Source organism: Megachile rotundata, chromosome 5 (assembly GCF_050947335.1).
Source record: "Megachile rotundata isolate GNS110a chromosome 5, iyMegRotu1, whole genome shotgun sequence".
In the NCBI taxonomy this organism is placed as follows: domain Eukaryota; kingdom Metazoa; phylum Arthropoda; class Insecta; order Hymenoptera; family Megachilidae; genus Megachile; species Megachile rotundata.
Window position 1 is genome coordinate 16,095,553 of NC_134987.1, and position 25,342 is coordinate 16,120,894.

Consider the following 25,342-nt stretch of genomic DNA (forward strand, 5'->3'; position numbering starts at 1 on the left):
ATTCTCAAACCCCAAAATCTTCAAATCCCCAAATATCAATCCTGCCTAAACCCCCAACCACCAAATTCGAAAAACTGCCTTCCAAATTTCAATCAGCTCCAAGATGTCCCACGGAACGAATTAGGTGAACGAATCGAAGGGATGCGTGTCGAACTGTCAGCCGAGAAAGGGGAAAAAAGGAAGTGGGCGGTGGAAAAGCTTTACGAAGGTGCGATCTCGTTGAAGGTATCGACTTTCCTCGCGGTTAGGTCCTCGTTCTTGCTGGTAGCTCGATGATGATACCACTCAGGGAGAAAACCCTGCTCTCTCTCCCTCCTCTTCTCTATCTGTAACCAGCTCGTCTGTCGTGTGGGTGTGCGCGTTCTGGTTTTGGAGCGTGCAGGATACCAAGGGTGTGTTTCGCGTGTAGATGTGTAGAATGTGGATATCGAAACGGTTGCTTCCAAGCCCCAGATAACGGCGAGGAAGCTACTGGCTGACACAAATCTTCGTGGAAAAAACGATCTTCCTGGCTGGGTCGAGATGTTCTACACCTCGGCCTTCTCGCTAGTAATTTCGAGGGACTCAAAGGACTAATATCTCACCCTCGTTTACACCCTACCTTGGAAAGCTCTTCGAGGTTGACCTTTGCGTTTTCACCTTGCTTCGATGAGCCTTGGAAATTCTAGTAAAAACAAACGCGAGATTTTTTTCCTCTTACGATGAATTCAGGACTTGTAAAAACGTTCTCTGGCAAGTTAGAGCAAAGTAGAAAGGATACTTCACTGTTCTTATAAAACGGTTGTTTTTCGTAAATTATTCACCGTAGAGAACACCGTTTATCGATTTATCGTTGCTCCGTTAGTTAAATACGAATATTCCCGACTTTTATAGCGACGAAGTTTAAGAATTTATTCGCTGAAATTTTTAGATACCGTAAATAAGTTGCGGAACTAATTATACGGATAAAGGATAAGGTTACTGGAATATTGTATCGTCCAATTATTTTGAACGGTACGTTTAGAATTCCAGACTAGCTGGCAAGGTTCATTGCCTCGATACTGTTCGACGGTTACAGAATCCATCGATACCACCCCGTAGTTACAGAATCGATAAGTTTCTACGTCTCCGTTCGTTATGCACCTTCGAGATTATCAGTGTATTTCCTTTTGCCGTTACCGAAGGGAGACAGATAGGATCGATCGTCTCCCAAGGCTTTAGGATGACCCGGGATCCGTAGTCACGATAACGTCGATTATCGATTACCGTTAAGGATGGTCGTTAAACAAGTTACCTATCTGCTTTTCAAAAGCGACTCGGTCCACATTCAGCCTCCTAAACAGGTGCACCGACTAATCAGTTTTATCTTTTCTGGTCAACCATCTGTTAATGTACTCGTGTATGGTGCAAATCGATACAAAATTCGATGGACCACGCTGGTATCATGTTATTAGAATAATGGACAATTAATTGGAACCCAATTATAGGGGAGGGGAGGTTGATTAACGTTTGGGCAACGATAGTGCAAGGCTACATTAGACCAATACGCTCAATATGCAGTTTAATACAGTCGTTCAAGCAATAAATAATTTTGCGAAATGATTGTAAACGTGTGGGGAAATAATTGTTACGTTAGCAATATGTAAAATTTGATAAACCACAATTCTAGGTAAATATAGATCATTAAAAATATGTAATACTTATGGGTATGTCATATGAGTATATCATATGTAAAGTCATCATATGTAACATTAGTATGTTACATGTCCATCACATATTGTCACTCACAAAGTTAAATGAAAAAATTGTATAAATAATCATGTGAGTTCATCTCCACAATTGTGAAGCGTATCCACCAGTACCTAACATCTTCCAATTGCAAAAATGCAAATTAATATCGTTAAGAAAACAATTAGTCTCCCATCTTTCTCCAGAGTACGGTGATCAAAGGCGAAGTCGTAACACGGATCCGTTCAAAAATGAATCCGACTGTTTGCTCGAAAGCGACTTTTTCATTCGTCGCCTGACTATTTCACGAAGGCAATCCGCTTTTCACGCGGACCGATAGCCATTCTCTGTGCTCGACTTCGAAGGATTAAATCGCTCGCTCCTCATCCTGCAGGCCGGTCGATATCCAACTCGACGGCTACCGCCGGAAGAACGTTGACCAGGAAACGAAACTTTGCAAGGATACACTGCTCCACATGTAGCCATGCGCGCGCATTCACGCGACCTCTTTAACTATGACAATCTGCCAAATATCCTGCGCACCTTCGTTTTATCTACTTCGCAAGATTCACATTATCTCTCACCGCAAATGGTGATTGTCATAAATGGTAGGCAGTTGTAGTGGATCGTACTGAATGGTTCTTTAGGTGTAATACGAATTTGTACTATCGTGATACTGTGATAGGATCTGACACTGGATTTGATAGGTCTGGTACTTTGATAGAAGTTTATAAGAATCTGATGATATTCCGATAGGATTTGAATCTGATGAGAATCTGGGGATCTTGTTCAGAAACATCGACGACCTCTTGTAAAGACCTTCAGAAAGTATTGTTTATCTACCTATGATTTGATACTTCTTTGTGTAAAATGCTTATGGTCTCGCAAAGAATTATAAATATTGAACAAGCTGCTTCAAGAGACCTTTTAAACAATATTTAACCCTCAAGCTAAAATGGGTATATACGCCGCAGTAAAATTAGCAGTGAAAATATCTGTAAGGCAACCGGTAAGCTCATAATCAGATCTTTTAATCAGCGATTAGAGCCTTTTTGCTCTAAACAGAAATATCCCTTTGGTGACCTCTCCGCAAAGGTAAACGAATCCGATCGAAAGCGGCATGAAATCGTCGGAATTTCTCTGGCTGGCCTGTTAATCCTTGACTGCGGATGAACGCTGCGGATCGCAGCAGGATCAGCTTCTCTCGCGCTGCGAAGGAGTTTCAGAAAATCGATCGGCCTCTCTCCGTTCTACCGTGCGTTGCTCCGTCGAACCGGTTTAAAGCAGTTCGACGCAGGGTGGTTTTACTAATTGGTGCTGAGCATCGATTACCCGACCACCTTTCCCCCTTACCCACCCTTCGAGCCTGCTTTGCCGATGCAACGCGTTTCCTCGTTCCCCCTTCAATTTCTCCGGCATATTCGAAGACTTGGCCGCTCTATAACACGCCTCTCGACTTCCTTGGTGCTATACGCCGTCACTTCGCTGCTCTTTGCCTCCTTGCTACGACCGTTTATTCGATCGCCGTTTTCTTATTAACCCGGCGAGCCGCAGCGGTGGACAATCGCTGTGGTCGCATTAGCTGTTAGCTTCATGGAGAATTCGATAACTTTCGTCATTTTATTGCGGGAAGCTTGTTTACTTTATTAGATTCGATTTGACGATCATTTGGTCCTCATTGGTCCTCACGTTTGGTATCGTTTGGATATTCACACGATCGATTTTAGTTATGTATAAACTGTGACTTCTGAAATAGTTTCCATATAGGATTTTGCAGCTACGAATGTTAACGTCTAGGTACACAATGGTGCAAGTGGTCGAAACGACAATTTTCGTGCGATCGATTTTCTCGTGTCATGTAGCACGCGTTTTGGGCTACAGACGTTTCTGCGTTGGGAATTGGGGAAAGAATAGGCGGACAGCATGGTTCAATTGATCGAACCGCTCGTCCGGCGAACGAAAAAGCTCCGAATTCAAATTCCGGTTACGTAAATCGTGGGATTGATTCTTTTATGCCGAATAGTTCAGAATGCTGGAACCATTTAGAGAATGTTGACTGCTCTTACGGTCACCATGGCAGTCCTTACTATTGCACGGTATAAAAATATGGCAGTACTGCTCTATTATCGTCGCTACTAAATTTGTATGTAATATATTTAACTAAAAATCGTTACTTCCTTATTTGTAACACATGCATATGTATACAAGGTGATCGATAAATTCTCCACTTTGATACAAAATAAAAATATGATGCTAAGAGATATCAGAAAATTATCCACGAACATCTGACAAAATAGCAAAAATTTAATTAACGATATCCTATAAAAGGAATTTGACTAATTTTCAAAATGAATTTCAAAACGATTTTCATTTGAAAATAACAGTCAGTCAGTACATCGGCCGTGATCCTAATTCAAGAAGTTGAAAGAAACGTTCCACATGATCATGACCCAGTGAAGCTTCGAAAGAAGAAAGCACACGATGCGCGAAGAATCACCGTGCAAAGTTCCACGAAGCTTTTCTTCTCGTCAGCCAAGGGAATCTCTGGTTTCCCGAAGGGCAACCGGGCCGTTAGAAGGTGGTAAACAAAGAGCAACGCCAACGATAATTAATACGCGGCTGGCTGTACAGCCATGAACGAGGAGATGGGCGAGGTCTTCTCGGGGAAGCCGAGGATGTGATTAATGACGAGTTTACCGGCTTCTTCGCCATTGTGCCGACTAATTATGCCCTGGTCGCGCGGTGAACCCACTCGACGATGCGAGAGAGCATCGTTCTCGTCGCGGACACGGATGCAAATGGACCCTGCGTACAGTCACAGGCAAATTTCGCTTCTCTAGGGAAAATATTGTAGCTGATGCCATTCATTCACTAGACATTTTTGGAATTTTTGGAACTTGGAGATTTGGAGATTTTTGAATGTGGAGATTTAAGGACGTGGAGATCTAGGATTAGGGGACTGAGGAATTTGGGGACGTAGGAATTTGAGGGCTGAAGAATTTGGGAACGTAGGAATTTGGTTAGGTTAGGAATTGGAGGATTTTTAAATATGGTAATTTAGGAATTTCGGGGGATATAAATTTGGGGATCTAGGATTTTGCTAGTTTAGGAATTTGGTCATATAGCAATTTGGGGCCACAGGAATTTGGGAACGTAGCAATTTGGGGACATAGGAATTTGGGAACGCAGCAATTTAGGGATATAGCAATTTAGGGACACAGCAATTTGGAGATGTATCAATTAGGGATTATAGCAATTTAGAGATGTAGCTAATTTGGGATATAGCAATTTAAGAGCTAGCAATTGACATAGAATCCTGGGATCTGAAACTTTAGGATCTACAAGTATGGGTGTCTAGAAATCCACGTAATAACTGAAACGAATAATTGGTACATTGATACATTGGTACATTGGTACATTGATACATTGGTACATTGGTACATTGATGCATTGGTACATTGATACATTGATATATTAGTACATTAATACATTGATACATTGGTACATTGATGCATTGGTACATTGATACATTGATATATTAGTACATTAATACATTGGTACATTGATACATTGGTACATTGATACATTGATACATTGATACATTAGTACATTGATACATTGATACATTGATAAATTGATAATTGGTGCAGTAATTAAAAACCAACAAATGACATTCAATTTTAAATGAAATCTCATTGCAAACAGCCTATATCACAAAATATTGGTATCAAGAGTCACGAATAAATTTTAATTCCACCAAATTGTCCCCAATTTTCAACCACCTCTATTTTATTCAAAGTTCGCGCTTTATTCAAAGTAATTCCCGGCTCCAAAAGCCATTACAGGAAAAATCGATCCTCGCTGGCATCATCGTCAATTATAATATTTCAAGGAGGCGCGATCGAGTCGACGTTCTTCGGCAGCGTGTCGACGATAACGTTCATCGTTATCGAAAAGCCCGATCGATACGCTCGTTCGGAAGCGAATCTCGGTCTCGCTTCCTCGACTCGAGCGGAGCCGACCGAGCGGGGATGGGTTCGAGCGACGCGGAAAGAATTTAAGGGTGGTTTTGCGCGAAGGAGTCTGCCAGCTAACCCTTTGAAGAATTCCTGGCTGCGTGGGCGCGAGAAACAAACGCGACTCGAAGCCGAAGGAGAAACTGCAGAAAGATCTAATGAAATTGCGAGAAGCGGAAGAAAAAAAAAAAGGGAAGACGAAAATCGTGGCAGAGAGGGAAGGGAGGGAGAGAACGAAGGGGTAGGAAGAAGGAAAGTGAAAAGGGAGCTCGAGAGGAAAGGGATACGAAGAGTGGCTGCTGCCGGCTGTGGCTCTCCGATATCGATTTCCGATACCGGCATTTAGTGCTCTGTATATTCTGTCTACTCTCATACGTGGCTGATACGAGGACGTATGGGTATAGGTAGCCGCGATGAGAGCCTCTATGATAGCAGAGAACCATCGGTGATGGTGACCATATAGCTTGTACCTCGGCTCTACGTATTTCGGACCAAGGTGCCAGAAAGAGAGAACACGTTTTTTGATGCTTCCACGGAGTTTGACGTTTCGATACTTTGGCAGGGCTCTGCGTTGCAGACAGACCGTTTCGCTGAAAGGCAAATGTCGACCGACCGATGACCACCTAACGGCAAAGGGTTAGAGACATGATCAAACGTCGCTTTGAAAATTTACTCTCCTTCCTATTTTCATCGATATGTCAAAATTATATTCTGCGAATACTACGGTGGAGGGTGGTCTCATCCCTATTAACAATAATAGCATTTTAATTAGTCTGTCAATGTGATAACTGTGGGGTATAATTTCTAGTCTAATCCTAACATTCTGAAACCACAAATCACTGTTCATAAATTAGTCCACCCAGGTTGTGGAATTCGAAGTCCACAAAACCTTATAAGCATCCATAGATCCCCAAATACCAATGTTCAAATCCCACGTTCTGGATCCCACTACTCAAATTCTTATCCCATCTCCAAATCTTTCAAAATGAAAAAAAAGACCTCTTCAACCTTCATTTTCACATTTTCCCCAGGAAAGCCAGACTTGCTATGTACTGGAAATAGAACGTATAGCAATAAGCTTTTTAAAAACTGGTCTCCAGAGATCCGCACATTCCACGTCAACTAATTTTCAGACCCCAGCTAATTTTTGTCCTGAGAGTTCGCAAACGGTAATATAACGAGAATCTACTGTACCAGCGAAAACAGTGACTATTTAACACAGTATCGATCAACGCAGTCGCTCGCAACCACCCTCGGCCGTAAACACTTATTTTCGCGTGTGCGTGCTGCCGTATAAAAAGGGGGTTCAAAGGGAAACTCGAGGGAGTGCATGACGAAAAAAGAGAAAAGAAGAAGCATACCGCGAAGTAAGGGAGCGTCGACTGTACGGAAACGAAGAAAGAAATAAAAGAGGGAGACGCAGGAAGGTGGAAGCTCGAAGTCACAGAGAAAATAGCTGGCAGACACAGGTTACATTAAACGACGTAATGCAGCGCGAGCTTTGCGAGCGCGACGCTTTTTAATTCGTTCACGATCGCGCACGTACCGCGGCATCAAAGTGCTACCGACTCGAGTATCCGCGGTGAATTTCATCGTTTAATTGGTAACCGAGTCTTCCCTTTTCTTCCTGTAAACGTCGTTTCGATCGTGTCGCGATCGATACCAACCGCGAAATACATTTTTAAGCAGACTTTGGGACGGTGATAATTTTGGGACAGGATATTCGATTTGTCGCGGTGATTGACAGGAACCGATTAATTATTATATCTAACCCCGTATTACTATGAATCTATCCAGTTATTCTTCTATTTGACTATTTTGCACTCTGTCATTTTCCTGCCTCCCCGTGTTTCCGATACACGGCAACAACGCGGTTGCTCGTATGTATTCCAGATAACATAATTAAATTTAATTAACTCTTCGGTGAAGTGTCGGGGAGGGAGGCTCCGCGCGGAAATTTAAACGCGGCTCGCACGAGAACGTTCTAATTAAAACGGTGCAACTTTCGCGAATTTTCGTCAGAATTTAAAAATTAAACCGTCATCGAACGAGCGCTTATCGCGAAGATACTTCCCGATTAACGTCGACCCGTGAGAAAGGAAACTCGTTTCCGTCCCAGAACGGTCTGGTAAAAATTTGATGGAAGTTACGCGGATATGAAACATCGTTCGCGAAAATTGCTACAGTGTTTACAATGGTCACTTCTGACACCGGTGAACAGTTCTTCGGTTAATATCCGTTTGTTCTGCGCCGTGAAAAGAGGTGTCGATTCCCGTTGGTCGCGTGTCCATTCCGTTTTGTGCGCGCTAGATGATTCAATTTGCTGGACTAACGTTGCTTGGAAGCTTGATGATTGCAGCTTCCCTTTGAAGGGCGCAATTTATGGCGAGCCATGACAGAAGGCAATGGAATTTTCACGATGGCTATTCTCCACCCTTCTGCCACGTTCGATTAAACGAGCAACCTTCAACATTCAAAATTGACCAATTCTGTAACTATTTCCCACCGAAATAATCCCTTGCATGTTGCAATTTTTTGAATTTTAGTATTTTGGAAATTTTGAGGTTTAGGGGTCTGTGATGTTAGTATCATGGGATTGTAGGATTTTGGAGCTTGAGACTTCGGGACTTTAGAATTTTGGGACTTCAGGGTCACAGAACTTTCAGACGTAACTTTGGAACTGCAGGGCTTTTTGACGCTGGGAACGTCGCGAATTTGAAACCTTCAGACTTAGCGAGTTTGCGACTTTGAAACATTTTTGTAACTTAGGGTTTTAAAACATTAGAGAACATGGAAAGTTCGGAATTTTTTAACTTATCGTCGAAGTCCGATACTGGAGCTCAAGATTTCGGAACTTTGTAATTCCTAAAGTCGCTAAAATAATTTCGAAAAGTAGGTCCCGATAAAAGGAAGCCGTTCATTCACAATTATCACGTAACCCGAGCGACTACTCCTGGTCTCGGTGACACAAGATCGCCCTCGCGATCAATCGCGCGAGACGCTTCGAAATTCAAAGGGTATGTCCTGGTCGAACGAGTAGGATCGATCGATTGACACTCGTCTGTGTCCGCCGAGGATCAGAAACAGTGGGCCCTTTCGCGCATCGACGTTACCTGCTCGTCGGGGCTGCTAATTATCGGGTTACGCGATATCCCTACACCGTGCAGCTAGCATATAGGACGCAGTTAACCGATTGCAACGCGGCGAGTATCGACCAGGAAGCCGTGTGCAAAGCCGCTGCTGCTTCTGGCTACCGGCTCGGCATGCTAGAGTGTCCCTTACCCTGAATATTACGCTTGTCACCCCCTTGACTGAACTTCTACGCGCGCAGCTTACGCGCAACCCCCGCTTGAACCGTATTCAAGCGTTTCCCTTTCAACGTGTAACCGAACCTCTTCGGTTCGCTACATTCTTGCTCACCCTTTCCACGAGTCATTAGCCACGCGTTCAATTGCACCGGCGACGCCTGTTTGGACACTCGACGCCGAAAATTTTCGACCGACCCTCCTACCCTTTCCGAGAGAGGCTGTTGACCGCGATACGATGGCTACACGCTTTGGTTATGAATGCGTATCGATTATCTCGCGCGTGTCGTTTCGTTAACGCTCGGAAATCTAACTGCTGGCCCGTACAATTCCTGCTTTAATGCATCGGATGCTTACAACTTTATTTATACTCCATTAGGATTAAGGATATTTTAACCCGATATTATACATCGCCGGACTAAATTATAACTTCGCTTCGTTTTATGGGTAATTTATTCCCCCTTTACAATCATGTGAGAATGCATAAGAGCATTTCTATGTATGAGGTATATAGGAGCAGTCCTATCAAATGATACCTCTCAATGAATTATTGCACTTTTTGTTAAAAGTTCTGTTTGTACTATTCTCTTACACAAACCTACTTGTACAAACATTTACTTATTACAACAGATTTAACTTGACAATGGTCAAGTTTCACCCTACGATCCCGGTTCACATAAATTTCAAACCCTTGTCTCCTGCAAAACTGAAGTAGTAGAATCTCCATTTTGAAATGAATTTAATAAACGAAACCGATTGAAGAATACACTGAACCTTAACCATTTTAATTAATTTCCAACCGTATCTGATCCGCCGTTAAATCCAAGACATGCTAATTCGCTCGGTCTTCCTGGGTCTTCAGAGATATTGCGCTCGTTTCTGCGTACAGGAAGCGCAGTCCGACCGATGGAACGCTGAAAGCGACGAGTATACGCGAAAGATTCCTGCTGGTAATCAGCTTAATTACCTTCCGCTCGAAAGTGCCGGACAACGTGAGCCGGTTAATGCACGGCGACTAATTGACCGCTGTAAGGGTTCACGAGTGTAGCCATTTAACACAGCGATGGTGCGCAGTGTGAATCATAATAATAGAACACTTGTGCCGAGCTTGTGGGTCCACGGTGCACACGGTGCTTAATGTTTCAACGTTTTAAGCCTCGGTTGGGTACTTTAAGCGCCTGTTCCCTCGATATTTTTACCTCCTTCGTGGTCGCTCAATGGGAAGGGAAACGCTGCAGAGATTCGTTGAACTCGAACGGTGTTTTGCTCATTTTTGATCGCTGGAATAGCTGCCTGCGCCTACTTCTGTCAAACTATTTTGTAACTAGTGTTATTGTAGATTTCAATCACATTAAATTTATATTACATCAATTTACATTCACATCAAGTGACAAATGGTGTCTTTCGATGACTAGTTTTCAGATTGAAAATATTGTGGAACAATAAATAAAGGACACAACATAAACTAGCTTAAAACATTGTTCTTCATCTCAGCAGAAGATAATATTTGGACAAATGCTTTTTAGTGATGTATACAATTTAAAATAAATAAGTTAAGACACTTGTTCATAAGACACTTTGTTCTGTAAATGCAGTGTTGATAATATAGTGTGTCTACATATTCTGGGGTTGTTAACATATGGACCCATTCTCTGTTACAGTGATGATGGACGTGTGTAGCAAGACATACCAAAACTCTAATGTTCGTGGCTGCATGTCTTGTTACACGTGTTCATTTTCACTGCACAGTAAATATGTCAAGACGTCGCAATCCTCACATCATAAACCCTATACATATTATTAATGGTATTAACACGTGATTAATAATATCCACATTCTTAAATTTAAGAATTCAACAGTTTGTAAATGTCTGTACTTAAAAATTTGTATGTTTGATCACTTCTAAATGTCTGTACTTAAAAATTTGTATGTTTGATCACTTCTAAATGTCTGTACTTAAAAATTTGTATGTTTGATCACTTCTAAATGTCTACATTCAAAAATTTGTATGTATGATCACTTCTAAATGTCTACATTCAAAAATTTGTATGTATGATCATTTCTAAATGTCTGTATTTAAAAATTTGTATACTTGATCACTTCTAAATATCTACATTTAAAAATTTGTATGTTTGATCACTTCTAAATGTCTGTACTTAAAAATTTGTATATTTGATCACTTCTAAATGTCTGTATTTAAAAATTTGTATACTTGATCACTTCTAAATGTGTACATTTAAAAATTTGTATGTTTGATCACTTCTAAATGTCTACATTTAAAAATTTGTATGTTTGATCACTTCTAAATGTCTGTACTTAAAAATTTGTATGTTTGATCACTTTTAAATGTCTACATTTAAAAATTTGTTAATTTAACAACTTCTGAATATTCACATCTAAAAATTTGAAAATTAGTCAACTTTTAAAAATCAGTATCAAAAAGTTCAAAAATCAGTCAGCTTCTAAATAACCTCACCTAAAAATTTGAAAATTGATCTCCTTTTAAATAACTGCATATAAAAATTTGAAGAGGATTATCAATATTTAAGAGTGCGTAACAATCTCACCATCGGGTAACTGCATTTGAATTTCATGCGGAAGTCTTTTTTTGTTAATCGGTCCGCACGGTGTTCTCGTCCGCGTGATAATTAGTTACTTAAAACACCGACGCGTTTGCCTCTCGTTGGTCGCCGGTGGCGCCTGCGCCAGCTCGATGAATCGCATTCTTGCCGCCGCGTAAATGCATAATGCGTTGGTTCTCTTCGTTCCTCGGCCACGGTGTTCTCGTTCTCGCGGAGATGCGCAGATGCGACGACGACGAGACCGAGTACAGTGAAATTAAAATTATCGCTTCTCGAACAGCGTGGAGGGTTTCGTCGCACCGCCTACCTACACTCGCACGGTGTAACGCGAAGCTGGATGCACGATAACGAGCACGACTGAAAATCGAAGCGAGAAGCACGGTAAATCTGTCGACGCCTTCGAAAGCATCGGATCTCGTTTTCTTTTTATCGAATATCCATGGAAGCGCGTTGGATTCGATTTAAGCGCGATCGTTGCGACTGCAATTTGTATTTATATTTTTTGCGCGTCACGAATGGTAAGATTATGAACGCAGAAATTCTGTCGGGTTTTCTTTCGAAAATGCAATTTGAAAATTCATCCGGGCCTGATCGTTTCGATATAGGCTAGTTTTGTAAATTTGGGAACTTTAGGTTTATGAATTATTCCGTGGCGCATTCCGATAGAGTGCACGAAGGCGTTTCACCCAGGTGGCGCCATATATCGAGACTTTTAGAGGTTTTTTAGCGCCCCGCCACAAAGGCAGATCGATAACACAGTGATTAGAAGATCAGAGACCCAAGGCGATTTCATTAGCCAAGAGTTTATCCCGAGTATAAATTTATCAGCGTTCGACTGATTTCCCCGACGTATTCGAGAGGTTATATCGGGATCGTTCGCCTGTTGGTTCCCGCCACTTACGCGGGTGTTTCACGACGGCAGTTCCTCGAATCGACCGGGCAATCCGGACGAGAATTCTGTTCGAGTGGCGACGAGAACGAAGGGAATGTACTTACGACGAAGCAGGGGAACCCGACGGAACAGAGAAGTTGGGTGTGGAACGGTTTAGAATGGAAAGAGAAACGCGGCGGAGGGGAAAAGGAGGGAGGCTAAAACAGGAGTGCAGGACTTCCACTACCTTCGTGAATAGTATAGAAGGGAAAACATACGACCGACGAAGAGCTTTCGAAGGAGGGAAGAAGAAGGCTAAGTTACGACGCTGGAGAGTAGGTGCGGGTCGCGTGTGGCCTTCGAATTCTTCATGGAATTTCGTTCGCGACCCTCTTCGTTTTATCCAACCCTGTCACCGTTACAGTCACGTGACCACACCCTCGCGTGTCCCGGAAAATGTCCTCTTTATATCCACCTTCTAACTTTCAACTTCCACGTGTATCCTTAACCACCGTTTCAAATTCTTTCCTCTCATTTCCACTTCAAATTCTGTTTTTGCCTATGTACGATTATTTTCAAGCCCTACGATCTTTATGAAGTTCTACACAATTATTATGAAGCTCTTTACAATTATTATAAAGCTCCACACAATTATTATGAAGCTTTATGCAAATAGTTCTTGCAAACTTTTGTACAAATTGCAGGATTAAATATCAGATTACAAATTTCTTGTCTGAGCCACCCGTCTGCAGTTATAAAAGCACATAATTATTTAATATAAACCAAAAAGGCAAATGCATAGTGAAGAGACGAAAAAAGATGCTACTTAAATTGCGTAAAAAATATTTGTGATATCTGTTGGGTATCGTTGCATTGTACGTTTCTGGCGACTGTAAATGCCATTTTAGTTTGTAAACGTTGAGTAAAGTGGAAACGTTTCACCGGCGATTTCGATCGGTTAGTCGAACAGATCCGATCCGGCTTATCGAGCAGCTCGGTTAGGAGAAAAGCTGTCGTGTCTGACAATAGCTACGGCTATACTACTGAAAAGCGGCTCTCCTTGTGTCGGGCTACTCTACTGTAGTGATCTGCGCTCTGGTCTGCCTCGAAGGGTGTTCTAAAGATCGAAGGACGAAAACGAGACAAGAAGGATATCGAGACTGGGTCTTTATCTGCGTCGAGGTTTTATTCTCTGGAATTAATGGGCAAACGCGGGGCGAGTTTTTAACGGGGTTGTGTGACGACAGGGTGGAGTCTATACGTTTATTAATTTAGAGAATCTTTTTTAATTTGCGAATTCGGAAATTAAAAAATTTAAAGAAATGAGAAGCTCAGAAGTGAATTTGTAAATAATTGAGGAACATAGAAATGTCGAATTTGCAGATTTACCAATATGAAAATTGGCATATTTAAGACGTAATTAATTTCCGCGATGTTTATCGATCGATGAAATAATAGGTTTACAACATTTCGATTCGTCTCGAATCACGAACGATTGAATATTGAAATGCACGTTTGCAAAATTGATGGAAATTATTGCGTACGAACGACCGAATAAAATTTCGAAACTTAATCCGTTATTCAAGCTGTTGAATTAGATATTAACGCGAATAAACGAAACATTTCGATGGGTTTGAATAATTTTGAAGGTACGCGTATTACGTGTCACGGAATAATTGTAAATTCATCGCAAAAGATTAACGAACAGCGGGGAAATAACGGCGAAGATAATGAAAAGAAAATGAATGTAACAGAAGAGAAAATGGGAAAAAAGTTTCGGCCATAGGAGGATTACGACCGCGAGCGGGAAACGGTAGAAGCTGAAATGCGGTTTATAATTTGATTCGTGGAAGAGCATTCCAGTGTTCACGGTGTGAGAGGTAACATGTTCATACCGTAGAGAGTAAAATGGAGGACCTGTTCAACAGACAGAGGAAAATGTAACGGCCTGTTCTAGCGATACGATAAAAGGTAAAACACGTGTGAATTCTTTTAACACTGATACAGCCACCATCGAAATAGTTTTGAACGATCTCTGTTGGGTCATTACAAACCCACAAAATATCCTTGTAATTATTCTACGGACCGTTAACTATAATCGCCTGAATGATTACGAAGATTTTTCCGAATTTCTTTTTCGCGTTTAAACCGACCATATCGTCAGCCGGAGATTTTAGAAGGAAAAATGGATGAAAATCGTGATATTCTTGTTGTCGAGATGGAGTGCTCGAGATGTACGTGTAAGTGCTGTAAGCAGAATGTGGATGACCGGTTAGGCGCGAGAAATAACGATTCCATGGTTCCCCGACGAGCTTCACCTCCACTGTGTTCACGTTCCACCATCCAGCTCCTTTTTCCCTCGTTTTATTCCCGCCATTATTCTCGACAACACGATGCATGCTTACCCGTGATTCTCTAACCAGTCCGTTCGATAGAAACGCGTCTAGCCGATTTTCCACCAGCCGTTCATCCCCGTGTTCAGAAACATTAATTAGTGGGTAATAAGTGGCGAAACGATGAAGAGTAATTTCGCGCGATTCGTGAGAGACGTAACAAGTATCACGATTCAATTACATTGCTAAGTCCTCTTCTACATTTTCTACTAACCAACGCGCGATTATTAAATTTATCACCTTCACCTCGTGTCAATTCTGGAGTTAATTGACCTCTTCATGAATTGAGGTTAGAAAATTACTTAATCTTTCAGTCGAATTATATTCTAATCTGTGTTACATAAATATACCTTGAAAAAATTTATTATGTACTAAAATTGTAGTCGACCTTTGAATAAATATAAAAGCAGACTAAACGCATATTACACGTGTCTTTAAAGAGGTTAAAAAATGGCAAAAAATACTGCAAAATGTTGACTTAATTCTTAAACTTGCAAACTGCAGAATTTATAAATATTTAAAGAAATTGTAAATCCTTCAAAAATATTTGACATTCAATATACATGACAGGAGTTGTCTTTCGAGAATCCTTTCTGCAATTTTTTCTACGAGCCATATATCGAGACTGCAGTTCTCATGATGAACCAAGAATTTAAATCGAACACGAGTAATCCGCATCCTGAATAAGGAACTTCAAATTGAGATAGCTTCGAACAACTCAGCTTCCTTTTCACTTAATCGTCCGCGAGGATAAGGATCTCCGTTCCAGAGATCGTTCGCGTAAAGTTAATAACGCGTTGCTCATATTTGTAGAGTTAATAGGGAGCGAGAGAAAGGAGAAGATCGCAGCCAGTCCAGCTTTCCGGTTGCATCAGAGGTATCAGAGATCCTCCGGTGGCCGTTTCTCGTTTCTTTCTCCTTGTTTCTGCGTACTCTATGCCGAGAGAGGGATTACGCGAAGCAGAGCAGCGACTCGAAACGCGCCATTGTTCTACGGTGTTAACTTTTCGACCGGATTATTCCGTTACCAGCACAGTGTTCGCAGTTTCCTGTTCGTTATCCAGCAGCCATTTTTCGGAGCTGCCTTCGAGGATAGAAACACGGATGGCTACCGGATTTCCGTCGACAGATCAACGATACACCCGCTCTTTTTTCCCGATATTCTTCGGGAAAATAGTGACCGCGTTCGGTCACCATTAGATACGAAGTAAATTTAAACTATTTCTGTTATTTATACATTTTATACAGAATTAAAAATTTATGCAAAATTGAGCTGGTTTATTGGGTCAATGAATTAGTTGTTATCGACTAACTGTAGTTCATTTAGTATTATTGTAACTGTGGATTTAGGATACTATAAACGAAAATTCAGGAATAATCGGCACTGTAACAGATTATTAAAAATGCAGATACCTATTTCAGCTTTTTGTTCTAATTCGTGTAGAAGCTCCCTTCTGTTTCTGGTTTAGATAATTTTATTCAAAATTACTCCAGTGATAACCTCGCGTTAGAAATAGTATTATAAACGAATATAGATCTCGTGATCGTTTTTCGAACAAATGAAGCGTGAACACAAGAGTAGTTAAATTTACGGCCACGTTATATTTCTGCTATTACCGTACAAAACCGTCTAAACATCCACAACATGGCTGTGTGGAAATCGAAAAGGGAAGTCGAGACACGACCTGTAAATAAAAAGAAACGAAGCATCACGATTCTGCGTGCATATTCGCTCCTCGAAGCAGCGTGTATAAGCTCCCGGAGCATCTTCTGCTCGCGGCAACACGCTCGAAAATACGTACATCGACGAATGCACGCTAGCTCGAGCCGAGCGACCTTCAGATAGACACCTCGCGAAGAATCCCACCTCGTTGCGAGCAGGAATCCAAAGTGCATCGAGCGTCGTGTACTCGAAGAGGGAAAGAGAGGGCAATTGCGTGGCAGGAAGAGGTGTATATCGTTCAAGACCAAGGAGAACGAGAAACGAGAGAATTCGAGAGGGAGAAGGAACGACGAAAACGAAGCGGAGGATTCTACGAGCGTACCTCTTTCGGACGGTGACCTCCACCCTCGTCCCCACCCTGCATGCCACTCTCGGTACACATTCAACGCGCCGATGCTACCACCGACAACGACCAACACACCTGTTAAGGCAATTTGTATTAGCTGAATCCTTGCGAAACGTTATTTCGTACTTGGAATTTTTCGTCTCAAACGAGCTAGTCGTGAGACTTCTTGGATACCTCAGCCTTTACTCCCTTTCGAAGGAAAGTGTTATGAACAAGTTTTGTACTCGAACATGTGGTAGAAAGTAGTTGGATTTTCGTCGAATTTAATGGTTAGGGATACTGCAAATGACAGTGCGATACTTTCAAGCTGAAATCAGTTTTGGACAGGGGTTATGAATAAGTTGCACACGTCTATTGAAATGTATGGGAGAAAGAAGAGCTTGAAAGTTCAGTAAATTTGACCGAGTCTAAAGATTATACTTGAAATGTGTCTATAAATGAGACACTGCAAAATATGAGTCTGTCAGGAGGTCCGCGCTTACCTTCAAGCACAAAGAGTCTTTAGTTACCTTCGGACGAAACATCGGTGAATAAGTACACACTAGCTGTATACATTAATTGCAATATTTAGTTAAAATATCTGATAGAAAACAGACGAGGATTTAATTTCGCAAGTTAAATTTGACGATTACATTTGACCGATCGATATCACCCTCATGAATGTCTAACAACACAAAGCATACTTATAAGATCAATTTGAGCTCCAAAAATTAATTTGAAGATATTTTCATTCTCCTCCGACAAAAGTAGTCAAATAATTTTCTACAGTTAGAAAAACTTGATTGTGCATTTGTTAAGGAGTAGTGAAATGAAAGAATGTTCAGTCGGTAATCAAGAAAGTACCCGGTGAACAAGCAACTGACCCTAGAGCCTTCAACGTATCAAATTCGAGCGTCTTTCAAGCCATTCATCGGACGCTTCAAACGAGCTTTGTATTTCCATTCGACTTTTCAGCCTGTACTCCCAATCCCATCTCTTCGGCTAACCCCAATCTCGGCAAGAACGTCCGCCCACGTTTTCCGGCATTCGAGTCTTTTTCAGCGTCTCTATTCCCATCTCGGCTCGTTGTTGCTCGGCAACGATCGAACAGCAGAAGCTCGGAACACCACGACTTTCCTCGGGCTTTCATATCTTTCGTGTGTGGAACAACTTGCTCACTCAATAGCGGAACGAGCCAAGTCGCGAGCGCTATGATTAGCGATTACGGCATCGCGATATTAGCCGCAACGCGATTCCTCGCTCGCTACCCGCTCACGCTTCCGTGCAACGCGACGACGATGCTTTTATACGCGAATTAGACACGCTTTCGTCCGTGCCGACCTGCTACGTGGCCTAATAATTCTTGCGAATATTATTTGTGAGAAAAAGATTCTCGATGTGGATTGGTAACAAGTAGCTAATTTAGTAGCTAAACAAATAAGTAATTAATTAACAACGAGTGACTGCTAAACTAAACAGTTGACAAATAGCAAATAGCTATAAACAAATAGCTACTTATGTAGTAAGATAGTACAGCTAAATTAAATAATTCGCAACGGGTAACTAGTTACATAAATGACTCACAGTAACAATTGTTTGTCAACCTACCACGAGTCCCGAATAATTAGCGCGAGTGATTGATATCGTAACCGGTAGCACAAGTAATTACAAACTGTTAATAAGTACATAGCAATGACTAAGTAGTACCGTGAATAATTAATAGCGAGAAAATTAATTGCCTCCTTAACGGGGTAATAGAGCAACACGACACAGAACAATCCTTGAAAACAGTGAAACACGAATCAACCTATTAAACGCTGATTCACCATCAAGCCTCCCCATCGCTGAATCGAGGGACACCAAGCTGTTCAAATTTAAGTCGTCATACAACCATGCAAATTCGTTGCTTTAAATCACGGACACAGATCGAGCGACATTTTCGTACTGATATCGGAGAAACACACGACAGACACACGTATATGCGTATGTATAGGTCGGTTTTCTCAGATCGATAACGTGGCGCGCAGTCACTCGCAATCACAGCTTGAAACGGATATTATTAATTACTCGAGACGGCGCTATCCGTTCGTGTAATTAATAATTAGTACCTGACGCGATAACTATACTTCGGATAACTACGCTGAATATCGGTTGTAACAGGTTTGCTAATCTGTCCCACCGGCTACATAGTAGCGAAGATGGTGATTATGCGAAATACGTGTGTCTATAGGCGCGCGTCGAACGATCGATGAGACGAGTTTGTTCGCGAGGCTGCATCGTCAAATCGTTCGAATATGTACGATCGTTAATGGTACCACCGTCATTAACGGTGCTCAATTGCAACCAGACGTGATTTTAAGTCCCTGCAATTCTCCGGTCGTGAAAATCGGTCGACGAGAAAATATTTTCCTTTGTAGAGTCTGGAGTTCATCTCGTATTAAAAATTTGAGAAATTTCGCATGTTTAATTTTCATTTCAAAATTCTTGAATGTTTAAATTTTATAATTCTGAACTTTCCAACTTTCTGTATCTAAATTTTGACAATTTCAAATTATGTGTCTAAAGCATCAAATCTCCAAATTCCTAAATTCCTATATGTATATCAGAATTTCTACCTCCTTGAATCCGCCAACTCCCAAGTCCTCAAATCCTCAAATTCCTAAAACTACAAATCCACAAATCCATGAAAATTTTCCAAACTATCAAAATTCGAAATCTCTAAGTGCCTAAATCTGCAAGTTCACAAGTCCTCAAATTCTCAAATCTCCAGATCCCTAAATTCCTTAACCTCAAAATTCCTGAATCTCCAAATCCCCAAATTGCAAAATTCTTCAGTCCCAAAATCCCCAAAACCCCAAATCTCGAAATCCAAGTCTCCAAGTCCCCAAATGCGAAAATCCTTCCGGAAACAGCGTAACAAGACGATCCACGAGAGAGAAGTAAAAGGAGCATCTTCAGAGGGCGTTAAAACGTCTCATGGACCGTAGAAGGTATTAGAACGTGTTGTTGGATTCTCCATATTAGTATTCCCGTCCGAACATTAGGTTCCAGGACTCGTCCACGAAAGCCGAGGACTGCTCTCGCAGTTTCGGTGAAACTCCTCAGTCCTAAGCAGGAGATAACAAGACACGTGCTATGCAGATGTCGTGGCCAGGAGTTCCCAGCGGGACGGCCCGTCGTGATTTAGGCTAATTATGCGCGACCTGGGCCCGACTGGCTTTCTCTGCTGGCGTCATAACTAAAAGCCACCGGTGTTGTCGCTTTACCTGGCCCTTGCAAACACGTAACTTTGCCCGCTCGTTTCCGCTCGAGACTGCTGTATGTACGGCTTACGTGCTCGTGGTTTTAATCGTTTTCACGGAGGCAGTCGAGTTCGCACGAACTCACGAAGATTTCGTTCGATGTTGGGGTCATCGGTGGCTGCAAACTAATCAGCTAATTAGGAGTCCGTATACCAACATAGTTCATATATTCATCATACTATAACCAGGATTTAACATTTGGATTCATGATACAATATATGAAGCTGTTAAATGAAATTGTAACAAAGTCAGTAAAAATGTTACATTGACTGAGTCAATAAAAACGTTACATTGACTGAGTCTGTAAAAATGTTACATTGACTGAGTCAATAAAAATGTTACATTGACAGAGTCAATAAAAATGTTACATGAACTGAGTTAATAAAAATGTTACATTGACTGAGTCAATAAAAATGTCACATTGACAGAATCAGTAAAAATGTTACATTGACAGAGTCAATAAAAATGTTACATTGACAGAGTCAATAAAAATGTTACATTGACAGAGCCAGTAAAAATATTACATTGACAGAGTCAGTAAAAATTTTACATTGACAAAGTCAATAAAAGTGTTGCATTGACTCTAGCAATGTGAAATGGCCATGTGAATAGTACTCCATTAAGCTACATAGAAAACGTGCCGTCGACATTTTACACCCCGGCCAATTTACAGAAACTAAGCAACAAACATTTGTTATGCAAACCGGACCGGGCGATGATGTTACTCCTGAAATTCCGTGGCACCTGATATAACAGCGGTCGGTGCTCGGAGCGAGCCGTTCTACTTGCAAAACGAAGCTGAAGAGGAAGGTCTGCGAACGTCAGGCGACGCTAATTGCCGTAATGAAGATTATTCGCGGAGAACGCGAAAGGGTGCGCCATTGTCTCGGTGAAATAGCACCGTGACCGTGCAGAATTCAGGTTGGTCAACGAGGATCTGACACCCAAATATTTTCCTGTCCGACAAATTAGGACATGGTTTCTATATAGTTCAATCGACCATCAGTGATGCGATCTTACGTTAGAAAATTTGATGTCTATAGAGAACGATAGAGGCTTGGCTCGGTTATGCTTACGACCTTGTGACAGTTAGACACGGTCATGCTGGTCATAAGTTGCTATAATAAAGCACTGACGATCGCATCAATTTTCATGCGACACGAACAAAGGATGGATCTTTGGAATAAAGGTGGAGAATAGAGAAATGTCTTATTTTAAGAGTGATATTATTATTATTATTTATAGATGCTCAATAAAATGTACAGTGAAAGTACATTGGTACTCTAATTAAATTACACATCAAGTCTTTTTGAAAGATCAAGCTATATCGCAAGAATAATCCACTTTCGCTTAATTCGATTGATCCAAAACTAAATCTGTTTGCAAATGTAAACGATGACTTCTTAACACAATGTAGAGACGTGATGAGAGGAAGCATCGGACTGAACTCGATTGTCCGGGGTCAGAAGTCATCGAAGCTATACAAACTTCGTGCCTCAGTCCTTTTTCCCTACCGCTCGTTGGATGAGTTATCGAAGAACGGTAGCCATTTTGTATCATTGGCCACGATACAAGCGACGACAGGACAATAGTCGCCACTTGTCCACCGCTTTTTTGCAAGAAATCAAATTCCAGCCCACCTGTGGCGAGCTCGTTGTTCCAGTCTCCCGATGAAAAGCACCGATCGATTCGATCTATCTTCGATCGTGGATCACGCGAAACGGGCTAAATCACCGCGTGCTACGATAAAACCTTTGTCGTAATGACTGCGGTATCCTGCTGACAGGAAATTCACGATGCAGATTGCCAGATTACTCTATGCAGATTCGGATCTTTTCTTAAACGATTACTTGCTGATCTATTGTGGAGGGTTGCGAATCAACTGATCAGTCTGATAAGTTATTTGTTACTCTTTGGAGATCTTTATCTTGAGCCCATTAATTACTGGTATAATAGGGTGTTTCATAAGGTAGATTAAATACAGCTATTATAAAATATTATACTTGTTAATCATATCAGAGGACTGTTTTTATTTGAACAAGATCTTCAGAACATAGTTCATTCTAACATAACTAGTATACCACAGATTAACTTCCTTTTATAATTTTTTAATAAATGACTGGCAAAATATTCCGAAAGGCAGCCTTCATAACATACATCAAAGTCAAGGTCCACTACAAAAATCCCTTAGTCTACTTCAAAGAATCGTTTCTTTTTGTACACAATTAAAATACCAGTCTACAATAATGCTAATGTAAGTGTCTCTTCTGATTACAGGTGTCTGCAGGTCAGCACATGCAGCTCACGGGTGACCTGAAACCCGGCGTATCGGTGGCGGCTCAACAGGGCATGTACTTCAATCAGCAGCAAAGTCAGAATCAGTCAGGACCAGGCGGGCAAACCGATACGTACTGTTCTGTTTCTCAGTCTCAGACGATCAATTTCACTCAACAAAGTCTGAGACAAAGAGCCGCAGCTGCAGGTGGCGTTCCGCAGCCTGCAGGGGCTGCAGGAGCTCGCAACCATCCTCAACAAGTGCCGCAGAATCAGGTGGATCAACATCAGCACGCGAAGCTTCTTCAGCAACAACAACTGATGCGCGCCCAGCAGGTTGGTGTCCGTTGTATACTTTCCTCCCTAATCGATTGTTCGAAACTTTTGTACACGTGCTCTCGCTTTCGAGGGCGTGAACAAAGGTTGGTTTATGGTTTAATTACCTAATGGTTCTGAACACGATGCTTATCTATGCTAATAGAAATGGTTGGCGGGTCTAAGGATCGGTACCGGTTTTAGGTTAATCCTCCATCGACCTCTAATTATACGAGCTTTGATACTATCGAAGTTAGGTTACTTTTGAAATATGCTTGTTAAAGATAGCAGATACTTTCAGGAATTGGTTAGGGTGATTGAAGGGTTGTGGGGAATAATTCTGATTAAAATGGGATTAATGATCTAATGTTCTATCTTTCAGAAGTTTTTATTCGTTAAATTATTTATGTAATTTTGCAATTCATGAAGGGCGGTGTTTCAACACGGGAGTGAAGATTTTTAATTTTATAGATGTTCTGCTATGTCACGCAGTTCAGAACATCGTTCATCACTATTCAAGTGACGATTGACTATAACCAAGACTTGATCTTCAGTTCAGAACATTGTCTGATCTAATGCAAGTCTGACAGAATGAGAACGTCACAAAGTGAATTAAGAATTGGTCATTAATCCTATGATCACATATTTGCATCATTTCCAGTATTAACTCTGTGACTTCAATCTCACTTGCATCACTCTGTTCCTATTTATTCTGTACTTATTATTTCACAAGAAATCATTTATCACAAAAATTGTACTCCATGTAAAATAAAATCTACCCATCAGTGAGTGCAAGTCTACAATATACCTTCTCGTTGCTCACCGGTCCAAATCGATTACAAGATTCGATTCGCGTCGCGAAACGTAACTCCAAGATTCAGGAATTGATCGAAGGGTGCGTCGGAATCGTGATTTGTTTGCCAATCTTTTTCGTAGCTGTCGGCGCGAACAATACCATGTTCCGGAAGCTTATTCCCGACACGGTGATGGATCGACTATCGAGCATCAGAAAGAAATCACGTCGCGATATCTCTGGCGGCGCGTTATCCGAAACATTAAGTTCGTATCCGGTGATTCAGTCGTCGTCGTGCAACAGGTATCGCGGCTCCTTTGCAACTTCTGTTCCATCGTGCTGAAAGAAGCGGCACAAATAGGAGGAGCTTCTTAGAGGTCGCGGAACAATGAATGGAAACTTTTTCTGTAACCGGAAAATCTGTGTTCGCCCGCGCTTCCTGTAGGGAACCTAATGTCGGATATAACCGCGACTCTTGCCTTTTCTTATGATTTCTCCGGATAAGAAAGTTAATCGTTCGGTAAACTTAATTCCTCGATACACGCTTGTTTCTTCCTGTCGAATATTTATAGAAGATAAAATATTTTTTTTGGGGAAAATTTTTTAGTAGAAGGAAAATTTGTTTACATTTGTTAGCTGTGGTTCGAGTATTTAGTTGGAAAGAAAATCAATTTTTAATATTTGTTATTAAAAGCTAAATTAGATTGGCAAGTTTACTTTACAGCATTGAAGATGTCAAATTTTTAACACTTCGTCTTTTATATTTTTTTCCGTTTCATTTCCAACGTAAAAGAAAGAAAATTATAACAATCGCTCACAGAACCTTAATCAGAATATTTTCATACCGTCCCCTCTATAATGCAACGTGTCTTAAGATTTTCACTTTTGTACCAAAGTTCTCGCCCTCCGCGAAAGAAGCTGAAAGAAAAAAGTGCAAGCGACTTTCATCGTATCAACTTGTTGTTCTAGTTACCCGCTGGTATAATGTAACGCCGACAACTTTGCAATCAGACAACATTTGCATGCAGTCATTTACATCTTGTCCGGCACGGTGTTCTTCATCTTTTATGCATTCTCAATTTGCATCCGAAGAAACTGTGTCCACGGGCTCAATTACTGTCACTGAATCGTCGTCTTCCACGAATTACCTTCTCGAACGATGTTCACCGGTGTGCTATTGAAAAATTACTTAAAAGATCGAATGCAAAATCGACCCGTCGGGATCGACGCGACTTTCTGAATTCCTATCACGCCTTCGCCACTTCGCGTTACACGAACCCATTACTACTTAATTTTCAATAGCCCATCATTCGTTCATCTTTTCATTTTTATTACAGTAGTTCATTTCCGATTTTTGTTTTATTGGTCTTTTAGTGTAGGGGGTGTGGATTTAGGGATGTGGAGAGATTTGAGGGTTTAGGGAGCTACGGATCTGGAGATCTGGGCATTTAGAAGTTTAGGAATATAGAGATATAGGGGTGTGGAGGTATAAGGGTGTTAAGGGTACAAAAATGTGGAGATCTGGATGTATAGAGACTTCTGACTATAGACAGCTAAAAATATAGAAATCTAAGAGCATCGCAATCTGTGGAAATAGAAATTTAGAGCAATTGAGATCTAAGAATATATAAACCTACAAAACTAGAAATATGAAAATTTAAAACCCTAAAAATTTGTAAATCCATAACACAAAAATCTGAAAGCACAGAAACTTGCAGTACGATATCAGATGCATA

The 25,342-nt window shown here is 41.2% G+C and overlaps 1 protein-coding gene across 6 annotated transcripts in view; it reads left to right on the plus strand.

The window, feature by feature from the left end:
• The window catches only part of mam (neurogenic protein mastermind), a 220,265-nt gene that overhangs the window by 179,619 nt on the left and 15,304 nt on the right, over nt 1-25,342 (plus strand). For all 6 annotated transcript variants that reach the window (XM_076531858.1, XM_076531859.1, XM_076531857.1 and 3 more), the window contains one exon: nt 22,502-22,834. In XM_076531858.1, coding sequence (XP_076387973.1) covers nt 22,502-22,834 — 333 coding nt within the window. The remainder of the gene's footprint in view (nt 1-22,501; nt 22,835-25,342) is intronic.